The 24,148-nt window shown below is 43.1% G+C and overlaps 2 protein-coding genes and 1 pseudogene across 3 annotated transcripts in view; 2 read left to right on the forward strand and 1 right to left on the reverse strand.

The window, feature by feature from the left end:
- Positions 1-264: 264 nt before the first annotated feature.
- LOC102507827 lies at positions 265-830 on the forward strand (annotated as a pseudogene).
- Positions 831-7,905: 7,075 nt separating this feature from the next.
- On the forward strand, positions 7,906-19,596 carry ANKRD40 (ankyrin repeat domain 40). Of its 2 annotated transcripts, none has more exons than XM_032498151.1 (5): positions 7,906-8,339; positions 13,000-13,148; positions 13,503-13,988; positions 16,312-16,493; positions 17,174-19,596. In XM_032498151.1, the coding sequence occupies exons 1-5, from the start codon at positions 8,206-8,208 to the stop codon at positions 17,318-17,320; spliced, it is 1,098 nt and encodes a 365-aa protein (XP_032354042.1). In that variant the 5' UTR covers positions 7,906-8,205; the 3' UTR covers positions 17,321-19,596. The 2 variants fall into 2 exon arrangements, with proteins under 2 accessions (XP_032354042.1, XP_032354043.1); XM_032498152.1 differs by having other exon boundaries at positions 7,953-8,339; positions 16,312-16,484.
- Positions 19,597-21,106: 1,510 nt separating this feature from the next.
- Positions 21,107-24,148, reverse strand: part of ABCC3 (ATP binding cassette subfamily C member 3) — a 41,817-nt gene continuing 38,775 nt past the window's right edge. Inside the window, exon 31 of the mRNA XM_006176980.3 lies at positions 21,107-21,704. Within this exon, the coding sequence (XP_006177042.1) occupies positions 21,596-21,704 (109 nt within the window). The 3' untranslated portion in view covers positions 21,107-21,595. The remainder of the gene's footprint in view (positions 21,705-24,148) is intronic.

A 24,148-nucleotide genomic window follows, 5' to 3' on the forward strand; every position in this document is an offset into this window, starting at 1 on the left:
CAGCGAGAATGGGTAAGGATAAATTGGGAGTTTGACATTAGCAGATACAAACTACTATATACAAAATAGATAAACAACAAGGACCTACTGTATAGCACAGGGAATTGTATCTAGTAGCTGTAATAACCTATAATGAAAAGAATTACTATGCTGTACACCAGAAACTAACACAATGTTGTAAATCAACTATACTTGAATAAGAAAAGAAAGTTCCTCCCTTTCTGGCTGGCAGCAGCCATCAGTTTATCTCAAAGATAAGCCAAAATGGGCAGTTACAGGTACACCTAGGAGCTATGGAGGAAGTAGCCGTCTGATGTATGCACTTTCTTCTCAAGGTGTGCTGCTGGCAGTACTGTCAGCTCTGCACCCCACAGGGCCCCCACCCTACCCAGCCCAATAAAGCCCACAGACTGGGATATAAGACCAAGAAGTTATGTCATAAATCAGATTCCTACGCACTGTGGTGGCCACAAATGCCCAGATCCTAAGGGTGCCAGTTTGCTCGAAGCCTTCATTCTGTTACCAAGGAGGTTGCTGGACACACCACCAGGGGGCTGAGCCTCTTGGATTCTTAGTGGGTTTGTGGAGATTCTACATATAAATTCTTTGAGCTTATCCTCATTGATCCATTTTGTAAAGCTGTGAGAAGAAATCCTGACACCCAGTGGATCACCAAACCAGTCCACAAGCACAGGGAGACGCGAGGGCTGACATCCACAGGTTGAAAAAGCTGTGGCCTTGGAAAGGGCCAGAATTTCCACCACACTGCTGGTGGTTCTCGCTGTGCAGCTTGGAGAAGACTCAGTACTCTCCAGCTCCACTGTTACTAATGCAAGTAACATTTCTGAAATTCTTACCTAATAACAAGGACATTCATGTCTGCTTAAAAGTGTTTAATTTGTCTGTTAATACAAGTTGTCTACATAAAAAATAAATTTCTTCTCATTAGCACAGGGAACTATATTCAACATTTTGTAGTAACCTTTAATGAAAAAGAATATGAAAATGAATATTTGTATATATGTATGACTGGGACATTATGCTGTACACCAGAAATTGACACATTGTATCTGAATGTACTTCAATTTAAAAAATAATTGTCTGTAGATTGTTTGATGAGTGCATTGTCAAATTATGAAAGTTAAAGTGCAATAATATTTGACAAATATAACTGATGGTATATCTCATGTCTAATAAGAGAAATGCTTTTGTCTTTACTTTATCTTATTAGGAAGTTTATATGTCAGTGTAAAAATGTCGTTTGGTCCAATAAGTGTAAAATACATTCCGTAGAAGAGGAGTGCAGAAACTAGCCATATAGATTTGTTGGTGCATGTGAAGAAACCTGCGCCTTCACTGGAGTGATGCAATGCTCTTCTAGTTTGCCCTCAAGTGGCTGTTTTATGCTTTTTGGCAAGGACAATCTTTTCTTTTTTTAATATATTTTTATTGAAATACAGTCAGTTTACAATGTGTCAATTTCTGGTGTATAGCACAATACTTCAGTCACACAGGAACATACATATATTCGTTTTCATATTCTTCTTCACCATAGGTTACTGCAAGATATTGAATATGGTTCTCTGTGCTATACCGTATAAACTTGTTGTTTATCTATTATATATATATTAGTTAGTATCTGCAAATCTCGAACTCCCAATTTATCCCCTCCCACCCTCTTCCATGCTAGTAACCATAAGTCTATTTTCAATGTCTGTGAGTCTGTTTCTGTTTTGTAAATAAGTTGGTTTATCTTTTTTTTTTTAAGATTCCACATATAAGTGATATCATATGGTATTTTTCTTTCTCTTTCTGGCTTACTTCACTTAGAATGACATTCTCCAGGTTCATCCATGTTGCTGCAAACATCATTATTTTATTATTTCTTATGGCTGAGTAGTATTCCATTGTATAAATATACCTCAACTTCTGTTGATGGACATTTAAGTTGTTTTCATGTCTTGGCTATGTAAATAGTGCTGCTATGAACATTGCGGTGCATGTGTCTTTTTGAATTAAGGTTCCCTCTGGATATATGTCCAGGAGTGGGATTGCTGGATCATATGGTAAGTCTGTTTTTAGTTTTTTGAGGAATCTCTATGTTTATGTTTTCCATAATGGCTGCACCAAACTACCTTCCCACCAAAGGTGTAGGAGGGTTCCCTTTTCTCCACACCCTCTCCAGCATTTATTGTTTGTGAACTTTTGAATGACAGGCATTCTGACTGGTGTGAGGTGATACTTCATTGTAGTTTTGATTTGCATTTCTCTGATAATTAGAGATACTGAACATTTTTTCATGTGCCTATTGGCCATGTGTCTTCATTGGAGAATTGCTTGCTTAGGTCTTCTGCCCAATTTTTGAATTGGGTTGTTTGTTTTTTTCTTATTAAGTTGTATGAGCAGTTTAAATATTCTGAAGATTAAGTCCTTGTCAGTCTCATCTTTTGCAAATATTTGTTTCCCATTCTGTAGGTTGTCTTTTTGTTTTGCTTATGGTGTCCTCTGCTGTGCAAAAGCTTATACGTTTAATTAGGTCCTCTTTGTTTATTTTTGCTTTTATTTCTATTGCTTGGGTAGACTGCCCTAGGAGAACATTGCTGAGATTTATGGCAGATAATGTTTTGCCTATGTTTTCTTCTAGGAGATTTATAATGTCTTATCTTAAGTCTTTAAGCCATTTTGAGTTTATTTTTGCATATGGTGTGAGGCAGTGTTCTAACTTCACTGATTCACATGCAGCTGTCCAGTTCTCCCGACACCATTTGTTGAAGCGACTCTTTACTCCATTGTATGTTCTTGCCTCTTTTGTCAAAGATTAATTGACCAAAAGTTTGTGGATTTATTTCTGGGCTCTCTATTCTGTTCCATTGATCCATATGTCTGTTTTTGTACCATTACCATGTTGCTTTGATTACTGTAGCTCTGTAGTATTGTCTGAAGTCAGGGAGGGTTATTCCTCCAGCTTCACTCTTTTTCTTCAGTAATGCTTTGGCTATTCTAGGGTCTTCTATGATTCCATATAAGTTTTAGGATTATTTGTTCTAATTTTGTGAAAAATGTGTCACAAACTTTTAAAATTGGATTTTGCTTGGACATGTGTAGGTTATCCTAATTCTTTATCATGATCATATGCAGAAAAGTAATGAAAGTTGACTATGGCCCACATTTTTAGATTTAATCTAGTATTCCATTTGTGTGACTCCTGCTTCTGAAAGGGGCAAAATTTAAAAGCATGCCACCATTTTTATGAGAATCGAATAAACATGCTACAAGAGGGTTCTCTCACAAATTAAACAAATCCTGGTTAGCCTAAACAACATTGCCTTGGTCTCCCCAGTAAGTTCCATTGACGTTCACCGGAAAGGTGGAGGCTCTTGATTCAATCCCGTGACTCCATGAGATCTGCAGAATACTGAATTTCATGCAAAATAGTAATGGTATTTATACTAGTGTACATTGAAATGATGGAAATTGAACATTAGGTAAATGAGAAAGGAATTATAAACCTTAAGGTTTGTAAGCTAGTAGTGCTAGGATTGGGAAATTGATGGTCATCAGGTACCTTTCAAGTGTGGGAAAACTGATAAAGTCAGCTTTGATCAAAATTGGAAATGCTTTATTTGTAGTGCTAGTTTGTGACCATTATGAACCCCCTCAGCCACATTAGGGGGAAAAATACAGTTGGTTTTATTTTAAAAAGTAACATCACTGCTCAGTCTAATCAGTGTTAAAAGTCATCTTGGGTCAACCCACTTTATCTATTCCCATAAGGGTAATGAGAAATGTCATATAGTTGCTGTCAATAAAAGTTCATGGTTTCCAATCTAACTGCAGTTATTTTTCTCATCCCTGCTCAAAATACCCTCGAAATCCTTACCAATCTACAAACTTGCCAAGCCACCAATTATGCCCACGTTAACATTCAGCACAACCAGCATTCTGTTTGCTTCATATCTTCCCTAGTCTAGGCTTCATTTCCCAGGGTGAATGTGAATGTGCAGGAAATATGGAAGAGGAATTGCCCCAGTTCTTTCCAATTCTGAATTGCTGACTTTAGCGGTAGTTTAACTTTGAAATCCAATTACTGGTTTTCTTGAACCAATTTTTCTCCTATTTTCTTCAGGGCTTTTAAAGGCTCACTTAAATGATTTCCTGAAAACATGTAGCAGGCTCACAAAACCTCTTGAGACTTAAATTCTGTTCCACTAAAAAAAAAAAAAAAAAAAAAAAAAAAAAAACCTTAAACCATATATTTTGTGTGTAGAGGTTGTTCAACTACAGGAATAAATATCTATTAAGTAAATTTTTAAAGATAAATAAATAAATAAATAAAATGAAAGTTCCTTTAGATCATTTCTTAATCATCCTTGTGTTCCCAGATTCTCACACAGTATATAATATGTAGGAGGTCACTCCTGTTCAATCCTAACCCCGTTATAGTCTCACTGCCAACCCCACTGCTCCATTGCAACTTCCCTATCCAAGGTCACCAGCAATCCCCTTGTGGTTAAATCCATTTACACTTTCCAGTCCTTTCTTTCTTGCCTTCTCTGCAGCATTTGACCTTGTGGATTACCCTCTTTTTGCCAAACCCTCCCACTCCTGTGCTTTTCCTTCTACTATTCCAGCTGCTCCTCTTCAGTCTCATTTGAGGATTTCTCTTTTTCTGTCCATCATTAAAATGTTCAGTGTTCTTCAGGTGTCTTTGGCTGTGTTCTCTCAGCACTCAGCACACTCTCTTGGGGCCATCTCTTCCATTCCCATGATTTCAGCTAGCTCCTGCTGATGACTACCCAATCCAAATCACCAGCCCAGAATTCCTTCCTAAATGTCATAATCACATACACAACTGTTTACTGGGCATCTCCACTAGAATGAAAATCAGGAGTCAAACTCCTTGAGTTCATCCTTGCTTCATCACTAACCTATATGGTGTTGGGCAAGTTATTTCCTTTGTGGCTCAGATAATAATGATGGTCCTAACTTACAGGATTGTTGTGAGAATTAAATGAGACAATTCATGTACAGGACTTAGTGCAGTACCTGGCAATGGAAAAATGTTGATATCAATAGTAATTAAAGGTCCTCAGAAAGCTCAATTCAACAGATTCAAAAAATGAATTCATCAACATACCCAAAACTTCTCTTCATTCTTTGACTCAGATCTCAGTAAATGGCACCATCTGCCCAGCCAGAATCTCCAGTGTTATCTTTCTTTCCCAATCACCAATCCTGGCATTCTATCAGGTGCTCTTCCTTGATGTAAACCTTGTAACATACCTCATAGTGTTCCCAAAGTCCAAACTTTACACTTAGTCATTCAATCCACGGAACAGTGCTACAGAGTAGGTGCTATTATTAGGGATCTGCATCCCTAATTTGCAGATGCAGAATTTGAGGCACAGAAAGATTAAGGTAACTCATCCAAGATTATATGAGAGGCAAAACTGGGATATAAACTGAAGTGGGAAGCCCCATAAAAAGACCGGCAGGACCCCCAAGTAGGGCCACTACTCTCGTGCCGGCACCATCCGGTTCCCTGGCCCAGCTGCTGTATCTCACTTTTTGCCTCTGAAACGGCTTACTTACCCCTAAAATTCTATTGGTTCCCTGAGCTCACTTCTGATTGGTCCACTTCTCTAACTTCTGATTGGTCCATTTGTAGTACTTTATTTGCATGGAGCTCACTCCTGATTGGTTATTTCTCTCACTCCTGATTGGTCCATTCCCCTCACACCTGATTGGTTATTTCTCTGACTCCTGACTGGTCTATTTCTACAAAGCTTGTTCCTGGTTGGTCAACTTATGTTATACTTTATTTGCATATGATGTTGCAAAGTGTAAAACTGGCAGCCTATAAAGGCCTGTGTAAACCTACAGATAGGGTACAGAGCTTGAGTGTTAATTTTTCTGGTTTGCTGATGTAATAAACTTGAGTTCTCCAACTCTCCGAGTGCTCCTTGGTGTTTATGCTGGATCAAGGTTGCTGTCACAACTGAGCTGTTTAACACCCAACTGTAACACATTTTTTGTAACAAACCCAGGTAGTCTGGATTTAATATCCATATTCACAACCACTATACTAAATGTCATAGGGCTTCTATTTGGAATGTTTGTCACATTCTATTGTTTGCCTTTGTTTCTCTTGCTAGGCTGCCTGTTATTTGAAATCAGGGAGTCTGATTTGTTTGCAGTGGCATCTTCAGTGACTAGAATAGCGCATATCAAACAAGGAATGCTTAATATATTCAATGAGTTAGATAATTCCTTAGAGACAAGACAGTATGAAAAATGGAAGTAACTGAATAGCTATCAGGTTGCACTCAGTTATGGTCAGGGTAAAGGTTTTGTTTGTGGAGAAAGTTGTGTTTTTTATGTGAGGATAACAAGCAGAATACCAGAGTCAGATAAGTAGAGGTTGAATTTAAGAACCCATTGAGGAGGGGAATAGCTCAGTGGTAAACCCATGCTGAGCATGCACCAGATCCTGGGTTCAATCCCTAGTACCTCCGTTAAAAATACATTTTTAAGTAAATAAATAAATAAACCTAATTATCTCCCCTCCAAAAAAAGCTTAAGAACACATTAATACTGATTCAACAGTTAAAGGGCACATGCTATAATTCTTTTTAAGTAAGGGAAATTTGACAAACTTATAAAGAGAACTCACAGACTTCAATTTGCAGTTACTACCAATATTTTTGAACTGCTTTTTAAAAAAAGAGGCCACTACCTACTCCCATGTCACTCAAATTGCATTAAAGGGCTCAATTCCAGTATCATGCTGGATCTGAGAATTAAACTTTAAGTTGGGAGACAAAAAAATTTAAGCTCAAGAAGAGTTCCAGTTTACCATGGGATCCATTTAAGTGTGCAGTCAGTTTATATTCAGCACCACCTGGTGTGCACTGTGTACCCTGTGAATTACTCTGTCATAATAAACAAACTGATACAGGTTTTCCTTCAACAGTAGCAACAAAAATGCCTGCTGCACAAACCCTGGGTAGCCCCAAGAGAGGGAAATGAAAATTCCATGCCTAAATTTGTTACTTTCCATTTCATCTCCTCTCTCTGTTCAAGCCTTCCTCCGTTCCACCCCAGGGTTATTTCCTTAATCCTTCTGACCCCATCTGCAAGCTTCCATCCTGTGCCACGTTGGAAGATCTCTGAGGCACCTGGACTCAGCAAAACAATACTTTCTTCTTCTCCTGCTGGGTAGTAAAGCGGTGCCAGCCCAGGCCCTGAGCCTCATCAGATTGATTAGGCAGAGTCAGGCAAAATTCGCGCATTATGGCCCTCCCCAGTTCCTGGTATCAGCGACCAGGATAACTCCAAAGACTCTTTGGTGTTCTTTTCTTTCTTTTTTCCTTCGCATGGCCTTCGCGAAGAGTAATTAATTATGATTTATAAAACGTAATAAATTGCAGTTTATAGACTCTGAGCACAGAATATTCTTCCTAAAAGCCCAGTTAGAAGAAATCCCTGTCTAAAATGAGATGTAAAACAACAGCAATTGAAATAAATACTCGAACTGCATGATCCTAAGCACTGTCAAAAAAAATAAAGAACTGTGTACTCTGTCTCTGCAATAATGGGCATATAATAGTAGCATTGCTTTCAGCCCATTTCCCCAGACTGCTGGGCAAGAGTTGGCTCAAATAAGGAAAAAGAGCCAAAGAAACCGGGGGAAAAACACACCAATTATTTCTGATGCCTGGTATACAGACTGCGCCAGAGGATAAGGCTTTTCTGGCTCTCAAATACGCGTTCTTTCCTTTCCATGTGTCTGTCCTCCTCCCTCGAAGCTGCGGGGAGGTCTAAAAATAGTCCATGAATCACGGCAGATAATACTGTGCAGCAGTTACATAAACAGCCAGCCCGGGCAGGCGCCGGGGCCGAGGGTAGGAACGGAAAATATCTGGGTCAGGGTTGTCACTCTGAATAGGTTCCCCTGGAGCCGGCCTTCGGGAGGCGCGGCCAGGGAGGAGGCTCGAGCCCGCGGGCCGAGAGCAGCAGGGGAGCCGAGTGGGGGAGCCGAGTGGGGGAACCGAGGCCCCGGGCCGTGCGCGGGCGGCAGCGCGAGCGGGGCGGGCGAGCAGCGCGCGTTCTCCCCATGGCGGAAAACGGGCCGCGGCGGCGGCGGCGCTAACCGGCCGGGGCGGGGCGGGCGGGCCCGAGCCGGGGCCCGGGGCCGAGGGGAAGATGAGCGCTCTCCTAGAGCAGAAGGAGCAGCAGGAGAGGCTGCGGGAGGCCGCGGCCTTGGGGGACATTCGGGAGGTGCAGAAACTGGTGGAGAGCGGGGTGGATGTGAACTCCCAAAATGAGGTCAACGGCTGGTAAGTGGGGAGCGGGGGAGGCCTAGGGTCGGAGCAGCCGATCTGGAGCACGACCTCGGCCTAGCGCTGCCCCCGGACGCCCGCTAAGGCGTGGCTTGGCGCCCGGGCCTCCGAGCCTGTGTGCTCCTGAGGCCAGCCCTGGTCCCCCCAACCCCCGCCCCGGGTAGTCCGCTGCACGTCCTGCCCAAATCCCGGCCCACGTGGTCCTCTTCCCGCAGCGCCCACCAGAACCCTGGCGCCCCCCGGCCACCTCAATAAAGTGGCCGGAATGGTGCTGGGTACGATTCTCACCTTAATACGGAGCTCACCCCCGTTGGAGTGTCAAATTATTTTGCCATTGGTGCTTCTGAACACATCTGTGCAGAGCAAAAAACGTAAACAACTGAGCAAATATGAATCCTATAAACTAGCACGATTTCTTTTCCCAAGACTAGCGGGAAAAAAATCACTTGCATCCCTATTCTCTGTTGCTTCACTGCAGCAGTGATTTGCTGCTACCTGCAGCTGCCTGTTGCAGGAAGACTCATTCGTTTGTCCCATAGAGTGTTTTCTTGTAACAATTTCAAATATGGAACTTTATCTAAGGCTTCAGTTGCCTACCTGCAATTGAGTCCTTAACAACTAAATAAGGAATCTCATTTTAAGATGTGCTGGTGGTCACGTTTTTAGTGTTAAGTTACTGACTGTGGTATTGTTCTGCTCTCTTCACATTTAAATTTTTTTATTGGATCAAGGTGATGCTTAACCAGCCTATTTTGCTAGTTAAGAGTTAAGGGGAGTTTGCAAATGTTTTATTTTTTGAAGTGGAATAACACATTTTGAAACTAAAAGGGACACTGGAGATGGATTCAACCACTGTCCCAACCAAGAATAACTTGCTCTAGGTCACACAACTATTAGTATATTAGCTAGGACCAAAATCACAGAGTCCTGACTTTCTCACAAATCTGCCTACCTCCTTACCCTAAAGAAAACAGCCTGGGTAGCTGTCCAGAAAGCCAGGAAACAGTAGAAACTGACTTTTTGTTTTGTTTAAAAGTGTTTGCCAACTAGGTTATTTTTCTGTGTGTACAATTTCTGGCATTGCTCTGTGGTTCACAAGTTGTGAATCGTTGTTTTGGCCCTGGGAGGCAGTGTTGTGTAGAAGAAAGAGCCTGCAGGTTCTTCTCCATTCCTGCTTAGCAGTATGACCTTGCCCCAGTCACTTCATTTCCAGTTATTCTAGAAGAATGTTGTAGGCATCTAAGGAGATAAAGCAAAGTATAAATAGCCGAGCTTGCTCCCGACGAGGTTCCAAGTGCTTTACGTGTATTATTTCATTCACAATTACTCAGGGACATAGCTATTGTTATTCTCTCCATTTTGCAGCTGAGGAAACTGAGGCCCAGAAAGATTAATTTCCCCAAGGTCACAGAATTTACAGTAACTAATAGAGCTGGGAAAGAAACCCAGTGTCTGACTGCAGACCCTACTTTCTTAACCACATAGTAGGTGCTCAGTAAATATAAGTTTGTTGAACTATGAAGAGGCTATCATAGATTTAATTGGGGAAGATGTCTAATAGGACTTTAAATTCAACATGTCCAGGGTTGATTGTCTGGCCTCCCTTATACCCCTAACTGTCCCCAGCCTGCTCCTGAGTCCTTATCTCGGTATCTGAGGTGCTCAGGCCAGAACCTTTGGTTCCCTCCTTGCCTCCTGTCTTTGGCTCACACCCTGTATCCAGTCAGTCTCCTAATCCTGCCAGTTCCACCTTCAGCGATATAGTGAGAATCTGACTGCTTCTCACCAGCTCTACCACTATACCTGTGGTGCAAAGCCACCATCATTGTCACCTGGATTAAGGCAGTAGCCTCCTGACTAGTCCCTTTGCTTCTACCCACTACCGTACTGTCTTTTCTCAACAAGGTAACCAGAAGGCTCTTGACTTAAAACATAAGTCAGATCATTTCACTCCAATCAAAACCCTTCAATGGCTCCTAACTCACACTGAGTAAAAGCCCACAGGGTCCTACAGTTTCTATACCCTGCCCCCCATTCTCCCTCCTTACCTCTAGGCCTCATGCCCCGATTTGCCCCTTTGCTCCCTTCATTCTGTTCCCCTGGCCTCCTTTTCCTGAAAACACACCAGGCACAGTGTCAACTCAAGGCCTTTGTGCTGCCTCTTCCCTTGATGTAAAATGCTTTTGCTCCCTCACGTCCTTCAGGTCTTAACTTACATGTCACCTTGGTGAGCCTTTCCTTGGCCCTCGATTTAAAAATTGCACCACACCCCTCCCCCATCTCTGGCATTCCCTAATTCCTTCACTTGCTTTATTTTGTCCCTGTAACTAAACCACTACATAGCATACTGTTCGTTTTGCTTATTTGCTGACTGTCTCAGTTTCCTCATCTGTAAAATGGGGGAATATTGATAATAGTACTTATTTCACAGGCTGTTTAGAGGATTAAAGGAGTTAATATATGTAAAGCCTTTAGAACGAAGTCCAGCATGTAAAGCATTGGATCTGTGTTAACTATTATTTTCTTATTAAGGAGTGTGCTGGGTAATGAAATATAAAGGTTACCCGAAAAAAACTTAGTCTGTAGCATAGAAAAGCAGAAAGGTTACTGCTTTGAATTCTTAGTTGCTTAGTAACTACAGTTTCAGCCCCAATAAATGGTGGTCTGGTCTGAAATACCTCCCAACACTGATAGGATATTCTGGCTGCAAAATTAAAGAGTCGAAGTTCAAAGATAGCACTCCCACATCAATTGTAATTCGTGTCATGCATACCCCTTGGCTTTAAGGAACAAATATAATGGCTTATGAAGAAGTTGAAGATATATCCTGACTACAATGCCTATGAGTTATGGCTGCCCAGAGCCACCCAGGTCTGGACTGTAAATGATAATCACTCGGTGCAGGGCTGTAGGGAACATGCTGTGTTGACTTAACGCCACTTTACATGGTGACGCTTTAGCTAGTTGGTTTGTCCTGGGGTGTCTCAGATCCACTGGCAATGTATTACTTCCTTTACTCTCAAGCTTGTCGTGAACAAGTGATTTACTACTAGCAAGTGAGTACTTTCTTTCCAAAAGAGAACATGTTTTTCTCATCATGTTCTATTCATTTTTGAGTGCTCACTTGTCATTATAATTATTCATTTTTAAAACTTACACAGACATCCACACATAAACACACTGTCAGCTGCAGTTTGCCCAGGATCAAAGTTGTGTGGGATCCTTCTACTCCAACCAGTGTCCACCTCGTCCTCGGTTCACTCATTTGGCAAATATTAATTAAATACCTGTCTGTCCAAGCAGACACTTCCTTATCTTCATGGAGCTTATACTTTAGAAGCCTAGATCAAGACTCTTATCTTATTTTCCCCAAAGTAGCATTCTTTTCATCATAGAGTACACTTTAAAGGCACCTGGACAATCTAATTCTAATGAATAATAGTGTGGCATGTCACTGAAACATCACTGGAGTTGCTCCCAGCCAGACAGACAAGTGGCTTTCTGTAAATCGTCAATGTTAAGATAGCCAGGACAAATCAGCTCGTTCTAGAACCAAATGAACTTCCTCGATAGTTAAACTTTTCTCAAGTTAGTGACCTAACGTAACCCTCACTATTGAACATATGTTCTTTTCTTTACCGCATTTATATTTGTCTATAAACTCTGAAGATATTTATCTCAGTTCAATTAGAGAGTTGGTGAATGAGGACATTTGAAAACAGAGGGGAGAAAAGTATTTTCCTCCCATAATATCATTCAGCTGTGGCAACTGGGGATGAGTTTAATAGCTCTGAATCCTTTTATTTCTATTAAGATGGAGTTTTGGCCAGCATGCTAATTATATTTCTATGCAGTGTTAAAATAATAGTCCTTCAGAGTATGCATAATCTCCTCCTATGTGTACAATATGAAATAATTAGTTTTTCTTAAATGAATTGAATACTTGAAGACAGTTCTCAAAAATTTTGACTGTTGATGTACACATTTCAAGTGCTTTAGGAATTGATGTATATGTGCAGTGCCTTGTGTTTAAATAGATGAGGGTATGTTTTGTAGCCTTCTGGAGAGAACTAGGGAAGTGAACTTTTAAAAATGGAAATTTGGAAATCCTTTGTATGTGTGAAGGAAGGAAAAGAGGAAGAGTGAGTAACAGATTCAGACAGGAATTTGCTCTAGTAATGATTTTAGTGGCAGAGTAAGCTTCAAATGAGAGATGGTTATTAGCTTGATAATATTTAATCTTCAAGTGACATTTGGTGCATATGAAGCAAGTTTCCATAGTCCCTTGAAGGGAATGTGGTGATGCAAAAATATATTTTAAAGAGACTAGGACAATCTGATGAGCGATGCTGTTAAGAGTCAGCACTCAACAATATCATTAGAGTTAGCCAGCCAGCCAGCCTTCTGGATGCCATTCAGATTAAAGCTTCTAGGATAAATTAGCTTTTCCCAAGAAGTGAAATTTAAAAATAAATTTTAAGCATATTAAATATTTTGATCATCTGCTTTCTGAAAAGAGAAGATTACCAGCTTGATTTCTGGTTCTAGTTGAACTCTGTCAGGCTTGCATATGTTTATTTACTAATATGTAGAACTTTAAATCCCACATCACCTCTTCTCTTTTAAAATCACTCTTTTTTTCTTTTCTCTGGGACAGGACCTGTTTACACTGGGCATGTAAACGCAATCATGGTCAGGTGGTCTCTTACTTGTTAAAATCAGGAGCTGACAAAGAGATTCTTACCACAAAGGGAGAAATGCCAGTTCAGTTAACATCAAGGAGTGAAATCAGGAAGATTATGGGAGGTGAGTCTGTGTTTGGGGGGCAACTTTTGATTTTGTCAAACTAATTTAAGTCTTGTGGTATCATTGGCTATATTCTTGACGCCGAACAGCCACTCTGTTCCTAAGAGCAAAGATGATATTAAACTGTGCCAAGATAATAATTCCATGTTGTCTTCTGGAAAAGTAACCATTATAAGGCTTTTTTTTTTTTTTTACTGTAAACTTTAAGGTGATAAAAATAGTAATGATAAACCTGCAGTGAACACTGACCAAAATATTTGTCATACACCAAAGGACACTAGCTTTCACAAGATATTCTTTACTTGGTAACTTTTAAAGGGCTATGTAAATGTCCTGCATTTTCTTCTTTTCAAGTGGAAGATGATGATGATGACAGCGATGACCTCCCCCAGCTGAAGAAGGAGTCAGAACTACCTTTTGTTCCCAACTATTTGGCCAACCCAGCCTTCCCTTTTATCTATACCCCTGCAGCAGAGGATTCAGCCCAGCTGCAGAATGGGGGCCCCTCCACACCTCCTGCATCACCCCCTGCTGATGGCTCACCTCCGTTGCTGCCCCCTGGGGACCCTCCCCTGCTTGGGGCCTTTCCACGGGACCACACATCTTTGGCACTGGTTCAGAACGGGGATGTGTCTGCCCCCTCTGCCATTCTCAGAACACCAGAAAGCACAAAACCTGGTCCTGTTTGTCAGCCACCAGTGAGTCAGAGTCGCTCCCTGTTCTCTTCTGTCCCGTCCAAGCCACCAGTGTCTCTGGACCCTCAAAATGGGACGTATGCAGGACCAGCGCCAGCATTCCAACCGTTTTTCTTCACCGGCGCATTTCCATTCAATATGCAAGGTAACCTCTCAGCAGCAGACAGCCTCTGCCACAGAGCAGATGGTGTTCAGAGGTCTAGTGCTTTTCTTCCTGGTTTTTTGAGAATTAGGGGTAGGATTTATTTATTTTTAGTATAATTACAAACTTACAGAAAAGTTGCAAGACTAGTATAAGGAGTTGTGTTTACTCAGATTCACAAGTTGTTTTACCCTGAACTACTTAAGTGTATTTCCTAAGAACAAGGATAGTCTCTTTCACAGTCACAGTACAGTGATCAAATTTAGGAAATATAACCTTGATATGATGCTCTTCTCTAATCCATTGTCCATATTTAAATTTTGTCAGTTGTCTCAGTGATGCCCTTTGTGGCTGTCTTAACTCCTTCCTCTCCTGCCCCCTCCCCTGCCCAGGATCATTTAGTTATGTTGTTACTGTCTCCTTTAATCTGAAGCATTTCCTCAACCTTTAGCTACCATTTTGGACCTCAGATTTTTGAAGAGTTCAGGACAGTTATTTTGTAGAATATGATTTTCTATTGTTTTCTCTATTTATTAGTTGGTATTCTTCTGCAAAGAAGGGCTTTCCCTTCTCCATTTATATTAGTATGAACTCATAAAAAATTCTTCTTTTATTCATTGAGTGATAATTTGATCAAATTATGCTAGATTTATCCAGAGCGAGCCCCTTCAAGCTAGTTCTTGTGTCCCTTGGACATGTCCATCATTCTTGGAGCGCTTCCTTTGTGATACAGCCAGAGGTTTCGGGCTCCTAGTGTAACTTCCCCAACCCCAGCCTTGGAATCAGCCATTTCTCCTGGTTCTTTCCAGTGGAGAATGGTATTCAGAAATCAGAATATAGACCCTAGGTGTGCTTATTGCTGCTAGTGTATCATTTCTTTTAGGCTCAGTCAGAGGTCAGAGTTAGGAAAGAAAGAAAAAAGCAAGCAAACAGTGAAGAGCAATTGAATGATAAAAGGAAAGATTCACCAGGAAGATTCTATAGTTATAAACTAAACATGTAGATACCTAGTCACATAACTTCAGAGCATTCTAAGCCCTGATTTAAATGTCACAACGAACTCATAAACTGGGTATTATTATTATGTACATTTTAGAAATGCAGAAACTTAGACACAAAGAGGTAGGTAATTTGCCAAGAATCGCACATCTAGTACATGATAGAGCTAGGATATACCCATTTGTACCACAATCATTCAAGGTTCAAAAGGTCACAGAAAATACAGAGCTGAAAGCAGCTCCCACAATTTATGACAAAAGGAACAAACTGTGCATCAATATTTTAGATGAAAAGTAGAAAATGAACATATGCTTCCTGGATATCAAGCTTCAAGCTGAACTGAGAGAATTAGTGAAGTTTAAAAAAAAGGCAAGTAAACAAGCACACATAAACACTCATATACTTTCCCCTCATATTTCTATATCTGTTTATCTAGATCTTTTAGCAAATATTAAAAACCACAAGTTTATCCTGATACCTCCAATTTCAGTCAAACAGCAGCACAGGGTACAGTCTAGTCTCACCTTTTCTTTTTCCACATAAGTAACTGCCTCATTTTCTGTTTTTGAGGAACGTTAGGTGCCGATAACAGCGGCCTAGGGATACTGTGAGGGATTCATATATAAGGAGCAAAGCAGAGCCACCAAACGCACATGGGTGTTTGGCTTGGGCCTCCTTGGCAGCCAGGTTCAGAATTTAGGGGCGGACTGCTTAGATCCCAGACCCACGAATAACGGTGTTTATTTACTCCAAAAGACAAGAGTCCTCCCTTGTTAAGGTACACTGCTTTCAAATCATAGTTAGACTTTGGTTTTTATTAGTAGTTTATCTTTTTGCTCTTTTGCTGTCTTTATTGCAAGGATTTTAATGTCATAAATATCTTTAGATCCACAATTGTTCAGTCTCTTTAGAGTAACTCTTGTACCGTCTCTTGGCCACGGCAATGCCTTTCACCTCTTTTCCCCTTCTCCTACTTATGTGTCATTACCTGAACCCATTCTCAAGCCTTTAGCCCACTTAGCTTCAGCAGCAGAAGTAATTCTCCCTCTGTACAGCTAGGGTTGTTGTCCATCCGTTCACCACCCACACCCCCTTTACTCTGTGAAGCACAGTCTTAGGTATAGGGAAGACAGTGCAGGAAACTGCACCAGCAGAGACAAAATTGGGCCTGAGCCAACTTTGCTGACGGTGCTTGGCTTTCTCATTGGGTGGCCCAAGCCTTCAGCACGGAGCATGATTAAGGGTAACCATCTTCTGGGAAAGATCTGAAATCACATCGGCTGACTTGCCATAATTATTAACATCCCCCCCCCCCTTTTTTTTCTAGAGCTAGTACTCAAGGTGAGGATTCAGAACCCATCTCTTCGAGAAAATGATTTCATTGAAATTGAACTGGACCGACAGGAGCTCACCTACCAAGAATTGCTCAGAGTGAGTTGCTGTGAGCTGGGTGTTAATCCTGATCAAGTGGAGAAGATCAGAAAGTTACCCAATACTCTGGTAAGAAAGGTAAGAAAGATCTGTTAAGCATGAGTGGTTGCTTTTTCCATTTGGAAAATACCCAGCTTCCTCCTTGGTTGTATGAGTCATAGTTGAATAAATGAAAAGAGAATAGAAAAGGAGCAAAGGGCAATTTTCCAAATGTAATCACTGAGCTTTCTTTCCCTCCACAGGGCCTGTAGAGACACTGACATTTCTGAAAGTTGTAGGATGCTAGGGAAAACATTCTAAATTTCCATCTGCATGTACCTATTTCTGGTTGTTATAGTAGTGGTCTGTGAGGGTTACCTTAGTGTGCTGTCAGATGTGCCTTGTGTTTTATAACATAAGACCCAGGCTAAATTATAGGGCAAATCCACACAAATACAGCTGTGGTCCTCCCAGCATCTCTGGGTTCTTTGAACATCAGGCTTCTGGCTTCTCAGGGCACCTGAGGGAAACATCCCTGCATTGCCTCTCCCTTCGACATTTACTCATCTTGTAGCAAACTGCTGTTAAGGGCTTCTACCATTCCAACCCAATTTATGCTCCTGGGGGCTTTTGTGCACTATCACTGACAGCCTGCCACAGGGAATTTTTTTTTTCCTTCCAGACTGTAAAATGAGCCAAGATACTGGTATCAACACCACACACCAAACACCTAGAGACAAGTGGCTCTTTGCAATCTGTTTAACCTATTTTTGTTTTAGGACAAAGATGTTGCTCGACTCCAAGATTTCCAAGAACTGGAACTGGTTCTGATGATAAGTGAAAATAATTTTCTGTTCAGAAATGCTGCATCCACACTGACTGAAAGGCCTTGCTACAACAGGAGAGCTTCAAAACTGACTTACTGATGCAGCAGGGACTTTATCACTGAGTATTGTGACAGTGTGCTGCATCATCTCTGGGCCAAGGACAAGCCATTGATCTAATGCCTTGGATGTCCGGAGGGCCCCTGATGCCATGGCTGAGTATAACTAACATCGTTCTGCCAAGGTAGGAAGCCCCTGACCCCCAAGCAGCGGTGCCACTCTTCCAAGCCTCTTGGTGCACAATAAACCTATTGCTTGAAGCTGTGAACAGCTGACAAGTGGTCTGGAGAGGCAGAAGCCGCCGGTTCTGTATCCAGTGTTTTATGTGCAGAATGTTAAGAGTTGTCTAAGTAGAAGCTGAGAGAGAGCAGAGCCTATTTCTAGCCAGTCCTGTTGACAGTGCACCTGAAGGGCCGGGACGTGCTTCTCTTGGTGTTGCATGTTCACAGCCCTCCTGAAATGTGAACTGACTAGAGAGGAAAACTGGGGAAAGCACAGGTACCGGACACAGGAATTTTGGTGTGACTTGTGGCTGTGAGGTTTCACATAACATATTTATAAATGTTACTCAGGTTAAAAGTATTTAAGACTACAGTTACCTAATTGTAAATATGCTGTTAACCAAAAGAGCTTCCCTCCCCCACTTTTTCCTTTGTAAACACTCCTTACTGCTTCTGTCTCTAGACTGCCCTTGTCCATACAGTTGTCTCTGCATTAACTCCCCTTCGTGGTCACTAGAGGGCTCTCTGATGCTTTCTCAAAGAGCAACGGCTTTTTTTTTAACTGAGGCAATGATTCCCGTCTTCTGTTAATTGCACCGAATGAGAAGAGCACAAACATTGCTGGTCCATGTTTTCCACTTTCATTTTCCCACCAGAAATGAAAAGCAATTTTTCAGACTGAATCTGTTGCTATTTTAAAGGTTATTGTGGGAAACTGAGCTAAAGGAGTTAGCACCTTTATTTTTGTATCAAAGACAAAGGTTATTTTGAAATTATTAGGATTTTTACACAACTGTGAAATCTGTTGCTTTTGTAAACAAGTTGTTTGATCTTAGGGATCTCCCACGACCACCACCAACCCACTTAACAAAGTCAGTTGTGAGTCTACCAGGCTTCCTTCTGGAAGCAAACAAACACCTGATTAAACTCTTGAGCATGGCATAAGGATTTTTTTAGAGAACGCATTTAAGGATTCTTTTCCTTTCCTTCAGTGTCATTAATGTTAAAAAGAAAAGCCACCGTCTTGTTGAAATAAACAGCTTAACCTTAGAAGTAAGAACGAGCACACTTAGACAAACAGGAGAGCAGGGGTTTGAAGCCAGCTGTTGATGAGCATCCCTGCTGTCTTAAGAAGCTTTTTCCCCATAGTGCCTAGAGTTTCCAAAGAAACTTAACTTCCTAACTGTGTTAATTTTATTGGAACACTACGGTAGAGAAGACGTGCAGAAGATGTCAGTGGAAGAGAATGTTGTGCTGAGATAATGGCCTCCTGCTGCTGCCTAAATGCTGAGCTGAGGTTGAGGTGTTTTCAAGGCCAACTTCGTGGTGTGGAATCACTCTGTTGCGTGACTTAATTGTACTACACCAGTTACTGATGGTGAGTTACTCACCCCTGCGCAGTGTTTGCCTAGTAAAGGTTACTTACTACTCCCTTTCTCTGAAGTGCTTTAAAGAAGAAACCTCACTTGTGTTTCAGCCCATCAGAAGCAGCTAGTCTGTCTAGACACGTTAATCTTTTTTCCCCTTTTGAAAAAAGTTAAAATTTACTAATACAATTAAGGCTACTTCTATCCTGGGATAAATAAATTCAGTATTAATTCATGTCTAAATCACTGGGGTTAAAACTCTTCCAGCATCCAGATCAATTAGAGATTCTCAGAAGCATGGAGGCCCCTGGCTGGGAGGTGGCCTACAGAGGAGTAGCTCCAGGGCATTTCCCGGGCTTAGAACCAGGCCCTCGAGGGAGTCTCAAGGGAGAGGGGGGCCTTGCACTGCTCTCTCTCCTCCTTTATGAAGTCCTCTGTGGTCAACTGACTCCTGCGTCCGGCAGTGGAATAAGACTGCACAGTTCCTGGTAGGTGAGTTTAAAGTCTTAATCTATGCATTCAGAGAAATATTTTTATATGCTTTGTGTAATTTATAACAAGGGATTTTTTTTAGCTTTGTTAACTGTGAATTCACCCCTCCTCCTCCTCCTGCATATTTAAAGCATGTGTTCACACTGTGTGTAAACATTCACTGAAGATTTTTCTCTTTGTGCATTGCTGACTGTTCAAGCATAACAGGCATTATTAAAATTAAATATTGACTGACTGAGCCCGTAGTCTTTAATTTTGGCCTCCTAACAGCACTATACACACTTCTAATCATAGTAGGTTTAGATTGTTGGACAGTCCCAGAGACAAGACCCTCTGGAGGAAGAGAAGGGACCATTCCCCACCTGAGCCTCCTCCGTCCTGCCGCTGTGGCGGTGCTCACACCCGTCAGTGGCACCTGGAAACAGATCTTTTGTGCAGTGTCTTTCCTCTCAGTTCACAGCAGTCAGCTGCATTTCCCCGGAGTAGCTGAGCCAGCTAGATAGAGGTCATCCTCTATTAACCACATTTTTTGATTATCCTATTTACTTTACACAACTGAGCCTCTCCTTTGGGCTGTCAGCACCTGTCAGGGCCTTAGTGAGCTCAGAGGCAAACTCCCAAGACAGGAGAGGAAAGACAGTCTTACACCTTCAGATCTTTAGCTGATGATGCCGAAAGAACCTGCATTTCTGTTGGTTTGGGACAGCTAGAGACTCAAAGCAGACATCATGCCAAATTGGCCTAATAAATCAGGGAGCATAGCAGAGACCTTTCCTTAGCACCAAGGAGAGGCAGAATAATTTGGGCATTTGTGCTTTCATACTTGCTTTATCACAAGGATGGAAGTCTTTTTCCATATACTCATAAACATCCTGGGCAGAAACAGCCTGCCAAAAAAATGTGATTAACCTTTAACAAATAGTCCTGCAGCAAAGCCTGGCCCAATGCTTATAGGAAAACCAGATCAAAGGAGCCATCTCCATACCTACTGCAAACCATTTAGGGTGGAGGAAAGAAAAAAAAAAAGCCATCACCCACAACCAGTCACATCATACCAAGAATAAAGGTCAAAGAAATGCGAGAGTCAGAGAAGCCAGAAAACTTAGCAAGGTAACAAAGAGAAGAGATCCATTCCAAATAGAAGGCCGTGTGCCAGGTAAATTCTGACCTGCAGAGAAATAAACACTTCATTGGCTTGCTCAAGAAAGCAAATTTAATTCACCCCCTCATCTCGTTTACTGGCCTGGGACTGTCAGGACAGGGGGCAGCCTCTGGGCTGCTCTGTGCTCCCACATTCAGCTTCGGCCAGAGTGAGGAAGAGGAATGATCTGGAGACCTCACTGGTTATGGGGACCTGTCTGGAACAGACTGCTGAAGGAGCAAGGACATAAAGCACCATGCACTTATCCCCCAGAGAAGCAGGCCCTAAGGTCTGAGGGACGACGCCAATGTGGAGGTGTTCACAGCGGCTTTCCCAAGAGGCCTCGGGTTAGATTTCAGGGGTTTATTTCTCACCTTTTTACAGTATCTGCGCAGCAGAGCAGGAACTGTTGGCAATTACCCAGTGAATTTTGGCTGTGAAGATAATATTTCCAGCCAAAAGCTCTTAGGTCTGAAGTTTTCAGATAATTCCAGCCATGTAGATGTGTATGAAATCTACCTCTTCCTCTCCCTCTTCCATCTACCTGTAGAGATCCTAACCCCTGAGTCTTGTGAATACACAGAGAAAGGCTACACTGGGGTGTATGTATTGTTGACATGTGGCTTTATTTCATCAGTGCTCCATTTTTAATGGATCCAGGCCAGCACCAGAGAGTACCCAACTCAGTTCCTAGGGACAGCCTGACCTGGCAGTCTTCTGTTCTGAGAGGAAAAAGCTCTATTAAAAAAAAACCAAAAAACTTCAGAGTAGAAAATATGAAAAATCATGTGGGTAGGGAGGTCATCCCATGAAATGATTGAAAACAAGTACAGTGGAAATAATACCAGATTGGGAATCAGGAGACCTAGGGACTAGTCTGGGCTCTGCCACAAATTAGCTGTGATGTTGGGCATCTCGTTCACCTCCTGGGCCTCACTTCCTCACTTGGGTTATCCTGCAAGGCACTTTACGGGGACAAAAACCCAACAAATGCCCCCAGCGTTTGCCATCAAGTCCATTTTGCAGACATATTTGGTGTCCTTTTCCTTCCTGATGAAAACCAAGAATGTCCAGAAGGAAATCCCAGGAGTGTATTTCAGGCAAGTCCAGCATCTCTGGCCATCCCGTAGAAGATGCCTCTGGCTGCAATGAGGTTGATTGGAGAATCAAATTCGGCTACGGTCCCTTTGTCCAGGACCAGGACCCTAGATCAAAGAAAAGAAGTGATCAGATCTCCATCAGCCCAGACTTGGCCACATGGTCCAACCCTGCCCTTCTGGGTACTGCTGAGGCCACACAGCGAGACGCCAACCCTCCCACTTCAGTCAAGCCCCTCAACACGGTGCTACACCACATGTGCACGCTTGCAAAGCTGGTTATTTTAGCCACTCCATTTGCTGTCCTGGCAGATGAGGCAGTTTCTGGGATCAAACATAAGGTCCTATTCATCTCTGCTAGTTGGGGCTCCGAAAATCTTCCCTAATGAGCCCTTCCCCTCCCCAGGGTCACAGGACTTTGCGCAAGGAGCCACGGGCCTGTGTGCTTCTGTCTGCTTTGTGCCAACTCACAAAGGCACGCGGTGGGAAACTGGGCTGCAGTGAGGCCTGATGCTGGAATCTGGGACTTTGGCTGCAAATCTGGCTGCTGCTGCTGAGGGGATCGCCCCCCGCCCACACACACAGTCGGGCCTAGGCCTGGGATTAGAACCTCCCGCCAACTCAACACAGGGTGCACCTGGTGCAGGGCCAGCAGGCTGGCTCCCAGGGTAAGGCAGGCGTGGAAAGGGCTCGCCCAAGCCCCAGGAGATGGTCCTCAATAGGAGGGGCTGGACTGCACGCACTGTTCCCCTACCTCTGGAGCTCCTGGAAATGTGTCCTGGGAAGAGGTATGTTTGTGGACATCACTGCCTGGTCACTGCCCAAACTGGAGCCCAGGAGACTGCCCACCTCCCTTCAGTGGCTTCTCATTGCCCTTAGGGTAAAGGCTAAATGCTGTCCCAAGGTCCTTAAAGTGTAGTGGAGTAAGGCCTGTCTCTTTCTCCCCCTTCTCTTGGGTTTACTGCCCCTTCAACCTTTCTACTCCAGCCTAATGTGCCCTCTGACCTCAGGGCCTTTGCATGTGCTGCAGCATTTTCCTGAAATTTTCAGCTCCCTACCCCATCTCCTCCTCTGTCCCCCAACTTTCACTCATCCTTTAGGGCCTAGCTGGTACTTCCCTTCCTTCGGAGAGAAAGTGTGCTGGCTGCCCTGTATGGATGGCTTCCTCTGGCCTACACGCACAGACCCCTGCTTCCTTCCTACAGGCTCTAATTACACATTCAGTAGTGTGATTATTTGATTCATTTCTGCTTGCCCCACTAGAATGTATGAACGCCCAACCCCAAAGTCAGTTCGCGTTTTCGAACTTCAGGGCTGCTGGTGGAAACCATTTTCAGTTAGGCCTGAGAAGAGATCCTCTAGTGCTTTTTCTTGTTTGGACCCAGGGCCATCCCTTCTTGCCCACCCTCCCTACTCCCAGTGGATGGGAGTGGAGAGTGGGGTCGTGGCAGGGATGGAACAGACTGACAGTGGCATCAGCATTCTCGGATTCATTCCTGAGCCCCTGGGAACTGTGTGGGAACACTTCTGAGAGAGGGACAAGGTCTGCCCCATTGCCCAGTCCATGTAACCTCCCCACCTCCCATGCCCTGGGGTGTTCGTTTTGTGAATGAAGGCTTGGTGATGTACTCCCACCATGTTCCTTCAGCGTAGATTTGATGCAGCCTCCTGCCTCCTCTTCCTCACCCTGAGCTCTGGGTCTCCAAGGCAGCCAGCCTGGAAGGCCAGCATCAGCTCACGTCCATCAGGCTTCTGAGTCACCCAGCCCCTCCCTTTGTCCTCCAGTGCCACACCATGACAACTGGGCACAACGAAGGAATAGGTCACAATTTTTCCTTTTGGCTGAATAGGCCAAAGTAAAGCCATAAGGAAACCATAAAAGTCTGAGAGCAGGATTCCTTCCCTAATCCTTGGAGAAGCTGGTTCTAGGGAGAATTACAGTAAGGGGCTAGGGAGGAAAGGAACATTTCCTAGGATCATCTGCACTTTTAACACTTTATTTCACTGACTCCTTATAGCAACTCTGAGATAGAGAGGTTCAGAAAGGTTTTGCAAATTGCCCAAGGTCACACAGCAGTCAGCAGCAGAGCCAGGCCTGAGACTCGGTCCCTGCTTTCCCACCACAAAGCATCTGCTCCGTGTGGTACTGTCCGGGTCCAGCACCCCTAGGCAGGGACCCAAGCATCATGCACCTTTCCTCAGTAGCTTCCCAGTCTTTACACCCACATCCCAGGGTGGGAACAGGCACAAATGAAGCGATGGCCACATGGGGACTCTGGATATGCTGCTCAGGAAGTGACGGGATTTGGCACAAAGCATCCAGGCCCTCGCACCTCATAGCATTAATAGGAGGCTGCGGGAAAGTGGACCATGCCTAGGCAGCCCCTTTCTGCCCCTTCCCCACATGTTAGTAACCCCACAATGTCCCCTGTGTCTCAGAAAGCATCACTTTGTGCCCAGGTAACCCCACGCTGCTCTGCCCCTGCCCCCGCCCTAAACAATCCCACATGCGCTCTCATATGTGCATATCCAGATATGTGCCTGCCACCTCC

Source organism: Camelus ferus, chromosome 16 (assembly GCF_009834535.1).
Source record: "Camelus ferus isolate YT-003-E chromosome 16, BCGSAC_Cfer_1.0, whole genome shotgun sequence".
In the NCBI taxonomy this organism is placed as follows: Eukaryota; Metazoa; Chordata; class Mammalia; order Artiodactyla; family Camelidae; genus Camelus; species Camelus ferus.